Genomic DNA, 15,589 nt, shown 5'->3' on the forward strand with positions numbered 1-15,589 from the left:
GCTGAGTGTGGTGGTGGGTGCTTGTAATCTCAGTTACTCAGGAGGCTGAGGCAGAAGAATCACTTGAACCTGGGAGGTGGAGGTCGCAGTGAGCCGAAATTGTACTATTGTACTCCAGCCTGGGCAACAAGAGCGAAATTCTGTCTCAAAAGAAAAAAAAAAAAGGAAAATATTTCTGTGTCTTGAAAATGTTAAAGCCATGGTGATTGCTCAAAGTAGTGTGGTATTTAATATAAAATAGATACCCTTCGTAGCCCGTGTGTGAAATTAAACTTAAAAGGGTCACATTGGGACATTATTTTTACAATTAAAAAGTTTTCTGTAACAAGGATGGAACCTAGGCAGGACTTTATACCAGATTAATTGTGTTCATACTGAATGAGTTACAGATTTAGTCTATTTGTTCCTTGGTTTCAGAGGAGTCAAGCGTCAGAACCTAATGGTAGTTGTAGGTTCTCATTTGCTATGACATTTCAGCCATTAGTCCGATTGGAGCATTCTTTATCAGCCCTGTGCTTCAAGAGGAGGCGGAAACCACCATCCTGCTGGCTTGGCGGACGTCTGCCTGCTCAGATACTGCGTCTCTCCTGGAGTCCCCAGGGCCTGGGGAAAGGACGAGGGGGCAGCCAGCTGGGCCCCCTGGGCTGGGGACCAGGAGCCCTCGCTCGGCTCGTTTCCCACTCATTGTGCGGCCCAGGCCCTATCACTCGAGAGGCCTGGCAAGGAAGTGAGGAGGAAGCCGGTGCCACTACTGGTTCAGAATGTTCCAGTGTGGTTGGAAAGTCTGAGAAGCAGCCTGGGTGAGAAGAACAAGACCTTATTGACAGGGTTCAGTCCTGGTCAGGTCTGTTTCACATCAGCTCTCTAAATAATCACAGCTCTTCCCACCTCAGGGATCTCTCGCACGTTTACTTCTGGCTTTTTTTTTTTTTAAAACATTTAATGTAGCTATGGTAGAACACAAAGCATTCGAACTTTTTATTCCAAGAGAATGATTTTAAAAGTATAGTGTTGCCTGCTTCAAAACAAGAATAGCGAAACAAAGCCCAAACTTGGTACTTTACATGGCTTTCCAACCTACTGCCAAATTATTATTCTTGTTGAAAATATTTTTTTATTAAACTGTTTTCTCATTGATTTATAGGGATATTGATTGTCCTAAATAACATTTTAAATGGTTGTGTAGCCCGACTTGGCTTGTCATGGTCTGAATTGGTCAGTGTTATTATCTCACATATATTTTAGATACATAAAAACCATAAGAATTGTAAGAATGGGATTAAAAAAGAATATACCAAACATTTTCTCTTCTCCACATGAATCTACAAACTAGAATATTTACCTCAAGAAGTCAGAAGAAAATCTGCTGGAGATTTTAGGCCTGGCATGGTGGCTCACGCCTGAAGCCCAGCCTTTGGGAGGCCAAGGCAGGCAGATCACATGAGGTCTGGAGTTCCAGATCAGCCTGCCAACATGGTGAAAACCCATCTCGACTAAAAATACGAACATTAGCTGGGGGTGGTGCCACTCACCTGTAATCCCAGCTATTCAGGAGGCTGAGGCACAAGAATCGCTTGAACCCGGAGGCAGAGGTTGCAGTGAGCCGAGCTAACACCACTGCACTCCGGCCTGGGTGAAAGAGCAAGATTCCATCTTAAAAAAGAAGAAGAAAAAGAAGAAGAAGAAAATCTGCTCCAGGTTTTAATGAACCACAGAATGTGTTCCTTGTATGCTTCGCCTTGTCATTCTGCCTGAGTTTATGCATGACTTCTGCATTAATGTAGTAAACACTCGCTTGGCAGTCCTTTCATTTTCAGGACCCATAGGGTATCTCCAATTCCAGCTTTTGGTCAAGTAATAAGAAAAGTTTTTTTTTTTTTTTTTTTTTCCTGGAATATCTGGTAGGAGCTTTTGAAGCTCAAAGGGATATTTAAAGCCTATTCAAATTGAAGAAACTGAAGAAAATCCGACCATCCCCAACCACTTTTGAGGACATGAATTTCCAGTGGTTGGAGCTTCTCATTTTTATCTTTTAGTCTGAATGAGATGGATGGGGACCCTGTGGTTGGGTAGAAAGCAGAGGAGCAATTATGGGATTGACTGCAAAATGTCTCACCAGTTTAAGAGGCTGGTGACTTTTTATAGCACCTCCAGAATGGTGATTTTTGAACTTTTGACCTATTAAATAGTTTAATTATATGTCTCTCATGCTTTCTGTCTAAAAGTGGCTCATGAAATATAGTAGGTCAAATGAAGACCCCTACCAGAAATTTTAAAAAGAATTATTAAGAACCAGTTGAGAATCTCTGTATTTTGTCGGATACCTTCATTTTAAGGCAGGAATTAGCTATATGATTTAAGATTAATAAAAAGGAAATGCTTATGATTTTACAAAAAAGAGAATATCTTCTTTTTTTCAGAGTTTATATGTGTGTGTGCATAATAATACAAATCTGATCCCCATCCCTGCTCCCTGCCACCTTAAAACCCTTTCAAGCCTTCAGTGATTTTCCAGAACCTTTAGGGTTAACAGCCAGCCATGGCCATTGCCTGGAAAGGCCAGCCGTCCAAAGGTACTTGCCTTCCTCCACGTCCGCTGGCCTTCTTTATTCTGCCATGGAGTCTTTTCCTCCTCACACTAGCCCTTCCATGTCCCCAACCCACGTAGCTCCCATCTTATCAATTCCCCAGTGATTCTTTTTCTCTTTCCCGCTGGAGACAGGGTCTCCCTCTGCTACCCAGGCTGGAGTGCAGTTTTGCAATCATGGCTTACTCCAGACTCAAACTCCCAGGTTCAAATGATCCTCCCACCTCAGCCTCCCAAGTAGCTGGTACCACAGGCATGGGCCACCATGCCTGGCTAATTTTTAAAGATGTTTTAGACTGGGCCTGGTGGCTCATATCTGTAATTTAGCAATTTGGGAGGCCAAGGTAGGAAGATCACTTGTGTCCAGGAGTTTGACACCAGCCTGGGCAACATAGTGAGACCCCATCTCCACCAATTTTTTGTTTTGTTTTGTTTTAATAGTGGTAGGGTCTCACTATGTTGCTCAGGCTAGTCTCCAACTCTTGATTGCAAGTGATCCTCCTGCCTTGACCTTCCAAAGTACTGGGATTACAGGTATGAGCCACTGTGCCGGGCCCCCAGTGATCTTTTTTAACAGCCCCCCAAAATTACTAAGATTTCTTTATGTTGCTATGATATCAAGGCATTCTGCCCCCGTATTTTGCATGTTTCACACAACTAGTAAGTGGCAAAACCTAAACCCAAATCCATCTGATTCTGGGACTTCGTGCTGTCTGGTGATGCTTATCACTTCCTGGATTTTGTTTTCATCCTCTGTCTTCTGTGGAGCTCCAATGAATACTGTTTGTGAAAATGCTTTGTGTATAGTGGAACACCATGTGGTATTTATCGACATTATAGGTAGCCTTTTAAATGCTTTTCTCAAAACTCTTCGTCTGGACCACCTTTCTATACCACTATAAGACTGACGTTTTGCAATTTTTCCTTTCTTCCCAGGATGGTTCCTACCTGGCTGAGTTCCTGCTGGAGAAAGGCTACGAGGTGGGTGACTCAATGGGAAGCAGGCGCAGGCTGGAGGGATTGCTCGCATGCAGTGGCCACATGCTTCCTCTGCTGCCGTCCCCCTGAGTGTGTTTTCCACCGAAACGCAGATAACAAATCAGAATCCAGGGAAGAATGTATCTTTGGGCTTGTGGGCCTGCCAACCCATTGTGCTGTTTATCTGCTGGTGAGCGCTGGTGGCTCCCCTGCACTCACAGTGTTCAGCTGTGGTGCACACTTCCCACGTTCTCTGATAACGCAGCAGTCTGTGCAAGCTGAAACTGTAACATTATTCGGGTTAATTTATGATGTAATGTGTTTCATAAGAAAGTCTTACTCACAGTGAAGTCACTTAATTCAGAAATTACAGAGAGCAATAAAAACCAAGCTGATCGTTGGCAAACGAATGAAAAATTTATACCTGGAGGTATTCCTTTCTGAAAGGCAACCATATATTTTATGGAGCTGAAACTTTTAGGTTTGCTGCTTTTGTCGTTGTCTTCACCATTTCTCTTTACTTTAAAAGAAACAATAGTTTTATATATTAATTTTGATGTGCTAAGTATGTACAACTTAATTTTTTAAAGAACATTTTCCAGGTATATGCATGTACATAAATTCATGCTATAACAGAAAAAAAAATCTTTACAGTGGCCCATATGCTCTGATCTGCTTTATGAATGTTTACATTAATAATTTAGGATTGTCTGTTTATTCTAATTGTTGGTACATTGTTTTAAAAATGTGTAATTTGGGCAAATGGAAACACAACAGGAAAGAATTTGGCATCTAAATGCCAACATTATTTGAAGAAAAAAAGTTAATTTTTTAACTCATAATCTGAGAGCCTTGACTTTTAGACTTGAAGAAGTAACAGTAGATTGTGTTTAGCACCTTCTGTACCCTTTTCTAATAGCTAATGCTACATTTTGTAATTATATCAAAATAAAACATGGAATTATGAAAGTACACGTGTACACATATGTCCATATGCATAAGTTGCTATAATAATAGAGAAAGAAATACAAATTCTACAGAGCAGAGAGTTTTAGAGTAGATTATGTGTAGTACAAAGTGTTGATTTTAGAGAAAGACCTATATTTATTCAGGCTAGATTAACCTAAGGCCTGAATGTCTGTTAAAAGGAATAGCTTGGCAGAGAGATGCCCATACTGTGTTTCAGATGTTTGGGACCAGCTGAGAGATGTTTGGTGGCTAGAGAGGAATTAGTGATGTTGTTGTGTATTGAGTGAACCTAGAAAAGGAGCTAGCTGGAGCAGAAATCGCTGCACTTGTGAAGAGTGTAATTTGGGCAAATGGAAACACAACAGGAAAGAATTTGAGTGAGGTGGCATGTCAGAAGTGATGCTCAAAACCACATGAGTGTTGGGATCCGCTCTTCTGGGGACAAAGTGGGCTGATACCGGAGGTGAGGGTGGTGTTAACAGGCAGCGCCTGTGTCTAGTCCAGAGGAGGAGGGAGCACGGCTTTGCACTGCAGTGATGGTAGACCCAGTGACAGTGACAGAGCGAATTTGGATGTGTAGATGGTAACCATTCTCAAGCACATGGTACTGTTAGTGTTACTCGAAAAGGCAGAGAAGCAGATCTCTGTTTAGGTGTCCCTTGTTAAGGAACTAGCAGACTTCAGAAGACAAGAAGGATGAGAGATTTGCAAATAGATGTAACAAGAGCCTAGGACTGCCTGATAAGCTGCAGATGTTTTTGCGGTATTTGAAATCGTAAGAGCAGATTTTATTCTGATACAAAAAGACAATAGAAGGCCCACTTGACAAATCATAGTTAATGGGAGGAATTTATCACTGAAACAATGGTTGAGAGAGAAAACAGGTTTAGGAGAGAGAGATCCGTAAACTCATAGAAGGAAACATGGTTGACACTATAGCAGGAAAGTCCACAGCCACAAAGCATAATCAGAAATTAACTCTCTTCCTAGTCCAGGAAAATGTGAGCTGTCTGCATATTGTGGGACTGTAAGTGTGTTTATCCATACTGTATTCAATTTTAATAGGCTGCTGTCCTCAATTTTAAGAGATTGGTATAATTGGAGAATAAACCATTAAGAGGAATCTGATGGTGGCACAGGCTTTATGTTTTTATGCTTATGTCAAAGTAAATGTTAGAGTAATTTTTCAAATTGGCTGCATTGGAAAATGTCTTGATTTATCAGCGGCATCCCTGATTTTTGAAGGCCATGAGTAAAAGAATAGGATTAGTAGATTGCACGAAGTAGGATGAGAGAGGGACGTATTTTATTACGTGTGAACTTGGGGTGGGGGCAGTGGTCGTGGTCAGCATCAACAATTTTGGATGCTTAGAGACTTCAGGCTCTCAAGCTTTAGTGTGCATCAGAATCAGGCCCTGTGAAGACACAGAAGGCTGGTTCAGGGCTCTGGGAATTGTTCTTTCTAACATGACCCCAGTCAGTGTGACGTTGCTTGCCTGGGTACTACAGATAGAGAAACCATCACAACTAAAGGTTTAGATGAGATCAGGTGATTCATTGCATCATATGATGAAGTTGAACAAGGTACCCTAAGACGTTTTAAATCCGTGAGGCCTTGCTTCTCTGGGTTACCGTATTATTTTGAATCTAGCCTTTGTGTGAGGTCTATTACAAAGGTCAGGAACAGCTGGAAATAACCTACTTGGGGATGGCAGAGGACAAACCAGGAACAGATAAACACTGTGAAGAAGAGGCTGAGTTGTTCTTTCTAGAAAAGAAAGGCACACTGGTTGGTTAGCAGTGGTAGGGCCGATTGTGCATTTTGAAACTGGGAAGCATGGGCAATGTGGAGAGGCCACAGCCACTTGGAGGGGAGCGTGCAGGAGCAGAGCTAGGTTGGTGGGGTAGTGATGATGGGTGGTGTAGGCAAAACAAACCCTGTGTGTGGAATTCATGTAGCGCACTTAGATGTACTCCTTTACTTTTTCTCCCATCAGAAAAGCAAAATGAAAGTAGAAATAACTTAGCTAGCCTTAAAGCAAAAATAGGCATTTGCGGATGACTTGAAAAGCAATAGCGTATACTAACAGATTGATTAGTTATGGCTAATCACTTTGTGTCACCTCACGCACATTTAGATTCCTGAAGCCGCGAGGCCTCGCCATCAAATGTGGCCACTGAAATCCACATCTCTGAATGAACCGTTTGAAGTGAAAAAGTGAAGGGTTACTTCTCACTGAGAAAAGCCTCAATTTAGAAGTTTAAAATGACAGTTTTTAATGTTGTTACTTGAATTTTGCTCAGGATTAAATGTTAAGGAGAGCTTAAGGAGAATGGATGTAACACTCATTCATTCTTTATTACTTATAGGTGTCATCTCATAATGAGGAAACCCCAAAATTGTTGAGTTTTATGGACAATCACTCTTTGATACTTTATACACCTTTGTACACTTAATTCTATACATTGCTGAAGTGCAGAGGATCATTCTTTATCCCTGTTGACCAGTACAGAGCCAGAGGGGTGGACAAGGTGGTTAGCTCGCTGTGGCAAAGGAGCCTCAGGCTGGCTACTGGACACCTGTGTCTCACTCTTCCTCTGCCACTTGCAGGCTCCGTGACCCTGGGCAAGTCACTCGACACCTCTGAAACTTAGTTGCTTTTTCTGTAAATGGGGATGATAAGCACACCTATCTCTGGAGGTGGTTGCGAAGATTAGATAAGACAGTACATGGAAAATACTTAGCCCAGTGGAGTTCTGTGGGTCTTACGGGCTTATTGATACGGAGCTGGCAGAGTGACACGGGGTCTAATGTGGACAAGCTAGTGGACACGGATCTGTAATCGGCTCTTTAGTTGGATTCGTTAATCAACATTCCTGAGTAGCAGGCATGTTCTGTTGCCTAGGATGCTGGAGCTGTTTGCATTTCTTCCTGTCATAAGGGAAAACGGAGGATTGACAGAAATGAAACTTTTTATGAAAGCACGTTCTAGTTCCAAGTGTGTTTCCAGCACCACTGTTAGCAGATAAACCAACAACATGCTTTTGTACCCATTTTGCACAAAGTACAGAGGAAAACCAGAGAAGTAAAGACAATGTTGAACCCTTTAAAAGCTAAAATCTGGGACTATATGACAGATCTATATTGAATAACTTAACAGCTACAACACAATGTATAAGAATTTAAAATAAAGAATAGGTAAATTGTGACATGAAGGATCAGCATAGAAAAGAAATGGATGTAGGGACAGTCCAATTGTTATCTCTGGGAGATTTTTTGTTAAAACATGGAGTTGCTATACTTTCTTTTTTTTTTTTTTGAGACGGAGTCTCACTCTGTCGCCCAGGCTAGAGTGCAGTGGCCGGATCTCAGCTCACTGCAAGCTCCGCCTCCCGGGTTCACGCCATTCTCCTGCCTCAGCCTCCTGAGTAGCTGGGACTACAGGTGCCCGCCACCTCGCCCAGCTAGTTTTGTTTTGTATTTTTTAGTAGAGACGGGGTTTCACCGTGTTAGCCAGGATGGTCTCGATCTCCTGACCTCGTGATCCGCCCCTCTCGGCCTCCCAAAGTGCTGGGATTACAGGCTTGAGCCACCGCGCCCGGCCTTATACTTTCTTAATCTATGAGAATCCTTGAACTATTTTTCCTCTGGGTTGTTCTCCCAGAAACCTTTATACTTTGATTAGAAAAAAGGCGAAGCTTTTATGGATTTCATTTTGAAACTATACTGAGTGTTGGCAGGGTTGACCAAGTCTATGTTCTTTAACATTGCCACTTACTAGCTGTGTTATCTCAGGCAATGTCCTCATTCATGGAATGGTACCAGTGTTATTATAGTAAGGTTCTTGTGATGATTAAGTCATTTAATATATACAGAGAACAGTGTCTAGTACATGATCACTGCTGTGTAAGTGTTAGCTATCGATACCACTTAAATAATCTGTGCTTTTCAGAAGGTGAGTGACATTAACCATCCCTGGGAGCCAGCCTTGCCTCCGAGAGAAATCTAGACACTAAGAATTTGAAATTCAGTGATAACAATTTTCCATTTTCTTGATCATAATTAATAAATAATAAAGCATTTCTGTTATTTTCCTGATCTGACTGTGGATTTTGAAGTTAAACCAACTTTGTTTTAAATGGAAAGAACTTGAAATTTTGCTTTTTATCACCTTGTTAAGTGGGACATGAAATTTGTCAAAAAACGCATTTTCATTTAGTATAAGACCTCAGTGTTTCAGAATTATATTTTGTGTCTGAACTACTGTAATTTTGTAATGATTTTGATTAAGTTTATATAAAGCCAAATTCAGCTCTTTTATCTTTTCAGTTTGGTTCCTAATACCTCATGTCTTTTTCTCCCAAAATCCTTATAAAAACAAACAGAAAGCTCTATGTACATCCCTTCTGTAAAGAGAAAGCCGCTAATCTCAAATTCTTAACTAGATTATGCAGTTTGCACACATTTTGGCTTGTGTTGAAGTCTGTATTTCACCTGTCTCAGAAGCAGACAGACCTAGCTTTCATTAGTTCTTAGAATAATACCTGCTGTCATGGATTAAGCATTTGGCAGGTCTTTCTTTCCGTGTGTACACATACCAAATGGTGGGAGTTAAAGGAAATTAAAACACTTGATTTGAAAAAAAAAGCAACTAGTGCTTAATGCTTTTGATTTTTAACGTGACAGTAAAGTCTTGGTTGTGATTGGCTGTGACTTCGTGTAGTTGTCTGCATTTTACATGGAATGCATGCATCAAAATCATTTCATATTTTTGTCAAAGCTTTTTATATTTATATGTAATGAATACATATGAATAAATGGCATCTCTCTACATTTTGGGCTGTTGGAATATGTGACTTCCCCAGAATCCAGCAATCCAGAGAAGATAGCCTAAATAACACTATTGTTATTCTTTTCACTGTCAAAGTTAAATTACTGTTTTTAGAGTATAGACATTCTTTTCTATTTAATAAAACAGAATTTACATCTGAGAAATCTATTTCAGAAGTAACTTTGATAGTAACCACAAGTTTTGCTATGTATAAGTATATATGTGAAATACATACTTTTCATTAAAATTAAGTTTGTACAGCAGTTCAACTTTACAATTAACTAGCAGCCTGAAAAATGGGAGATCATGAAATAGAACAGATAAGCTTAATATTAGTGTTTTCTCCACGTCTAAATTAGGAAGTAGATATGTATAGCCAGATCTCAATTTAATGCTTCCTAGGGTTGAATGTTTGCCTCCTCAAATGTCAACCAAGTTTGTGAAGTTCCTTTCCCAAAATATTTTCATGTTTACTAACTTTTCTTGGGTTTTGTTCTTTTGAAAAATAATGTTGATGAGTGCTTTTCTCCCAAAGCAGCCCACCAACAGAAATATTAATTGTGGGTGTGTTGTATCTTTCGCAGAAGTCAATTTCTCATGTATGCCATTTAAAATGATGACATTTCTTTCTGTTTGAAAGAAAGTCTTATATTCTTATAATTTACCTCCATATTTGGAATATTTGAGTCATACCAAGGATTAATTTTGGTTTGAAATAGAAACGATTGAGTTAAAATATAGAAGTATATTCAGCTGCAAATGAACTTTTCAACATAAGAAGGAACACTTCTAAAATAAGTCAAGGATTAAAACTGCCACCAGTAGAACTGAAACTAGGGCAGCTGGTGACATAAGCTGGTGTTAGCATTGGCAGCACAAAGGGAGCAATCTTGACATGAGAAGGAAGTGGGACCAGGTCTGGAACAATTTCTCCTATGTTTCATACACAAATAGTCTTTTCTTTAGTATCAGGCAAGTATGCATTACATTCCTGTTCTATCAACTTTCACTCTGCTCCCCACCTATGGTTAAGTCAAGATAAAAAAATTGTAAAAATCCTCTCTTTGTTTGAGTTTTCTTTAGGTCTTAAATTGAGTAGTACGTAAATGTTGTCTCTTACCCATGCTCTTTGGCTTTCTGTCTTTTCTGCTTAGCTGCATAATAACATCTGCTCTCTAATTATGTCTGTGGCTCCAGAAATACATACAGTAGATGCAAAATGCAAGCTCTGAGGACACTGAGAAGATGTGATGGCCTCGTGCTCTGTGTTAAGCAGGCCACAAACGCCGTTTTACCGATATGACCTCACATGGTCTGTCTTCAGTTTCAAATGGAAGAGATATTTTTGTCAGCAGTTAGGCTGTAAGTGTGTGTGTTTGGAAAAGGAGACGTTTGACTATCTACAACTAAGCGTGAAGTCACATAATTACCTGATTATGTTTGTTGAGATTGGCAGTAAAATCACTGGGGAAAGACAGAGGTAGGATGTTGGTAGCTGGTGGACAGTAGTTGGGGAGAAAGTAAGCAGTGGGACTATTTCTAATAATTTAAAATGATGCTTGGAAATCATTTTTTTCATAAAGCTAAACATTAGCTAAAGAAGTCGTTTACTAGTCCTCATTGCACATTTATCTTTCCACACTGTAAAAACTCAGGTCCATGGAATCGTACGGCGGTCCAGTTCATTTAATACGGGTCGAATTGAGCATCTATATAAGAATCCCCAGGCTCACATTGAAGGAAGTAAGTCATTTTCTTTTTCTAGAATCTCTTTCTGTAATGTATTTTCAGATGTTCCTATGTTCAGATAAGGTGTTTTCAAATATCATTTTTGTCAGTGGCCCAAAAAGTCACAGTTATTTACGCATGAATTACTGCACTGAATACGATTTACATGTGTTGAAAATCTTCTCTGCTCACTGCCCTAGGCCATAGTGTCATGATGGTTTGGCTGTTAGAAGGCTGTGGAGTAGATAGCTTAGAGAGACCAAGGAAGGGCATACCTTTGATCACCCCTCTGCAGGTGTCCTTATTCCTTCAAGTAAGAGCAGTTCCATACTGACAGTGCACTGACCCACTTTTTATCTTTGGTCCAATTTAATCAACTTAAACAATCTTTGTACATTTAATTATTTTTAAAAATAATTTGTGAAGATAGGCCCAAATAAATGGCAATCAAAATGTTCTAAATTACTGTCATTGTCAGTATTTGCAGTTGTTTTGCTGCTTTTGTTAATTTGTCTGTATGTAGCTGTACAGTTTATATAGCACAAGCCGAATTTTTCTTGTTTGAACTTATGGCAACTCCTGAGGTGGATAGGGAGACCCAGAGAGCATTTTATAGTTGAGGAAATGGAGATAGAGAGGTTTTGAATTTTCTGAGGTTGCACACTGTGAAGAAGGCAGAGCTGGCACCAGGACACAGGGATTTTAACTCCAAGTTCAGCCTGCATTATGTGGCCAGTTTTTCCAGCCAGCAAGGACAGTACACTCAGCTTGTGAACCACATGTGGTTTTCTGTTCACCCGTCAACCCCTGCATATTTGAAGGTTTGGGTTACTTGTCTAGATAGTGACAGCATCAGGAAGATGATGCAGTAGTCTCCAGTAGAAGGCTTTCCACTTTAAGTCATTAAGTGCATTGTCTTTGAAACTCATTATTGTTTCTGTGCAAAGGTCAGAACAGGCCTGCCATTGGATCTAGATGTAGATCAATATTATGTAAAAATGATGACAATATCAAGTTAGTAAATCACCCTTCCACATGTGTCAAATTCTTGTGTAATGAAGTCAGTGTAAGGATCTGTTTAGATTTAGGAGTTCAAATAGGCTAGTTGTCCTTTAATCAGTTATGTCACCGTATCAGGCATTCATGCAGGGCCTACGGATTGATGTTTATAAGGTACTTAAAAATTACTAGATAAAAGTGTCTAAAGAAAATAGAGTCATCTTCATCATCATCAGTGTTACAGATTTCTTTAGATGGCATACGGGTTATCACAATGTTTTTTTGAATCTCATTCTTACAGAACACATCTTACAACCACCTGGAGCCCTAAGATATGTTATTGTATAGTATGTTCATGATACTATGCTTTAAAAAAAGTTTCTCTGAGTTTACCACCAAAATATTTTACAGACATAGGCATTATGTAGCTATCTTTCTATTATTTAGGTTAAAGATTACAGTTATATTCTGCTACTCCAGAACCATCAGTACAGCATTTCCATTTTGACCCTGGTTTTCAGACTTTCCAGATATGCATTTCAATTTTGATATTTTAAAAAATTGAGCTTATGTTGCTTTTCTCTATCTAATGGTATGTTTTTGTATCCTGAAGACATGAAGTTGCACTATGGCGATCTCACTGACAGTACCTGCCTTGTGAAGATCATTAATGAAGTAAAGCCCACGGAGATCTACAACCTTGGAGCCCAGAGCCACGTCAAAGTAAGCATTTTCATTATGATTTCTCTGGCTGTGTTTCTGTGGTGTTCTGTATTTTACTTGTGTCTGTTGCTTCTCAGTACAGTAATACAATCACCGGTCTTAGTCTTCAAGTTGAATTGTCAGTGTTAGTTTGAGTATTAATCCTAATTGAAGTACTCATAGATTTTTTAAAAGTCTCTTGTCTTTTATTGAACAATATAATAAAACCTTACCACTAATATTGAAATAGCAGTATTTGTTTATTTTGGGTTGTTCCATGTAGCCGTGAGCCCCATGGATGTGTTTTCTGTCATTTCAAATAACAGATTGTGAATTAAATGTTTTGTTAAAATGTTGGAAGATATAACTAAGTAAAACTTTTATTTTAATATCAGTTTTTGGTAGTGGCTGAATTACTGGCTGAGAGAATATTTTTGAGTCCCAATAATATGTTAAAATTAGCTGAATTAACTTTTTAATTGTGAATAGTGAAAATCATTGGAAGAAAGCTTTTTAGTCTCCCTCCTCTTCAGTGTGATATAGCCAATATGGAATTTCCCCTCTATTCGCATTGTGGAAGGAATCACGGTAAACGTCACAGGCCCATCCTTAGGGTTCTAGTAATCTGCTTAATTCAAGTTTTTGTTGCTGTGTCCTCCTGCTCACGTGAATAAGTGAAATCCGAAGCCACGAATGATAGGAGTTCTATTTAGATACTTGTTCAGTCAGGATGGTTAGTGGACCTTAGAAATAAAAGCAAATAACTCTTAAGTTATAAAAGCCCCCCAAAAGTCCAGAAAATCTATGAGTATCTTTTTTGTTGTTGTTGTTGCTATTTAATGAACAAGTACTCTTATCTCAGAAAGTTTTTCTTAGGTGATTGGCTGTTTTTCTGTATCCCCAATTTTGCATAGAATGGAAGCTAAATGCCTATTCTATATACCTCTGCTTGTTGAAGGAAGAAATCACGAACTAGATAAAATGAAACCAAGTAGAGAACATAGAGAAACATAGCAATAAACTCAATCTTATAACTGATTGTCAATCTTCATTATACATATCTCTCAAATGTTAACCTTGAAGGATGGCTACATATTGATGAATAAAGATACCTCATATCTGTGTTGTCTATGAAAAAACATTTTTCTTTTCTTAATCTGTGATGATTCTGTTCTGTATTCAGACTTTCCCCAAAGTCTGTGAAAGGTATCAGGGTCTTTAGGTTACAGCAGAGAGAGCTATTTTTCTAAATGATTCTCCGTGTGTTTTTTCATTTTGGAAAGTCTTCATGCATACTGTGCTTGAGAAATTACATCCCTTCTTTCCTATGGAGAAGCGGTGACTTTTTATCATTTCAGGAATGAAGACTTTATTTTTCCCTAATTGAGGTAGTCAGTCTATCTTCCACATTATAATTCATCTGGCTGCTTCTTGACCTTCCTGACCAGCCATGAGAGTATCTTCCAGACAAAACAGAATGTTTTGGAATGAACATTCTGTTATTCAGTTTCCTTTAGGTTAAGAAGTTTCCTTTGTAATCATAGATAGTTTATCACCTGTAGGAGCTAAAAATTGTAATCAAAGATGCAGACAATGTTTATAAAGGTTTATTTATAGAAGACCTTCCCCTTGTCATTTTAGTATTAAATGGGCTGATTCTTTCCTTTCTCCAAAACATATTTATAGTTCAGAAATATGTTATAGTTGGTTTTCTTAGTTGTAGTGATCATGATAGTGTTTTGTTATCATTCTGGTGTGGTTGTACCCTAAGTAATAGAAATCATAGGCGATTTGAGTTGATTCCCTCTACATTGCTACGTATGTGATGTTTATCTGTTTTTATTGTATTTTGGCTGCTTTTCTTAACGGTTAGTTAATGGGCAGAAATCGTACTCTTAGTGAGAATTTTGGTTTGTAAGATCATTTAATCTTCCAACAAATATTTATTGAGTGCATACCTCATGCAAGATATCATGCATGGTACAGCACAAAAAGATGTGTCAGATACACTTCTGCTGTGGGGGTTTCAACTTTAGTAGGGGTGATTCGCACAAATGTCTGATTCTTTAGAGGAGGGTAAGAGAGAACTTCCGTCTGAGGGTATTATGAATAGTGCAAGGTGGAATTGACACTGGCTCTAGTGTTGAGGTATAGGGAGCACAATTACAGACATACTGGGAAGCTAGTAGTTGAAATGGGGGTGGTAATATGAGGCAAAGAGAAGTGAGAAAACTTGGGACATGTTTGCAGCATCATGAACATTCTAGATGAGCTGAGCAGAACCAGTATGAGGAGAAATGTGAGGTAAAGCCAGGTAGGAAGTTGGGCTGTGCCTGGGCAGCCTACCCATGTTTTGAATGGGGGGAAATATATTCAATGATGACTTTTAGAGGTAAGAGTCTAGAGGTAGGGCTTAAGAAGAGGTGGGAAGTTGCTGGATGAAAATGGTGTCACTAGAAATGGGGGTGGGAGTGAGGAATGAAGCAGGATGCCAGGTGGAACTGACTCCTCTATGCACTGATGTGGTCACTAGAGAAGAGGGAAACCCAGGGCTCCAGTGTCCAGGGGACCAGATGGTCAATGGAACCAGTACTAGAAACCGACATTCAAGGAGGAACTTTTGGAGTGGGATTGGAAAAATAAGTTCCCTTTTGGAAACATTTCACTGGCATTACTTGAAGGACATTCAAGGGAAGCAGGTTATAAAGTAGCTGAAAATGTGCTGTGAGTTTTGAGAGAGATCTAGGGTACAGAGGTGTATATTCAGCTCTTGAAATCTTTTTTTTTTTTTTTT

At 39.3% G+C, this 15,589-nt stretch overlaps 1 protein-coding gene across 1 annotated transcript in view; it reads left to right on the top strand.

Annotated features, from left to right (window-relative positions):
• The first annotated feature begins 465 nt into the window (after nucleotides 1-465).
• GMDS (GDP-mannose 4,6-dehydratase) overlaps nucleotides 466-15,589 on the top strand; it is a 529,055-nt gene continuing 513,931 nt past the window's right edge. The window contains exons 1-5 of the mRNA XM_011955134.1: nucleotides 466-800; nucleotides 2,525-2,573; nucleotides 3,491-3,568; nucleotides 11,022-11,109; nucleotides 12,707-12,816. Coding sequence (XP_011810524.1) covers nucleotides 466-800; nucleotides 2,525-2,573; nucleotides 3,491-3,568; nucleotides 11,022-11,109; nucleotides 12,707-12,816 — 660 coding nt within the window. The remainder of the gene's footprint in view (nucleotides 801-2,524; nucleotides 2,574-3,490; nucleotides 3,569-11,021; nucleotides 11,110-12,706; nucleotides 12,817-15,589) is intronic.

The sequence above is a fragment of the Colobus angolensis genome, unplaced genomic scaffold (genome assembly GCF_000951035.1).
Source record: "Colobus angolensis palliatus isolate OR3802 unplaced genomic scaffold, Cang.pa_1.0 Scaffold396, whole genome shotgun sequence".
Classification (NCBI taxonomy): domain Eukaryota; kingdom Metazoa; phylum Chordata; class Mammalia; order Primates; family Cercopithecidae; genus Colobus; species Colobus angolensis.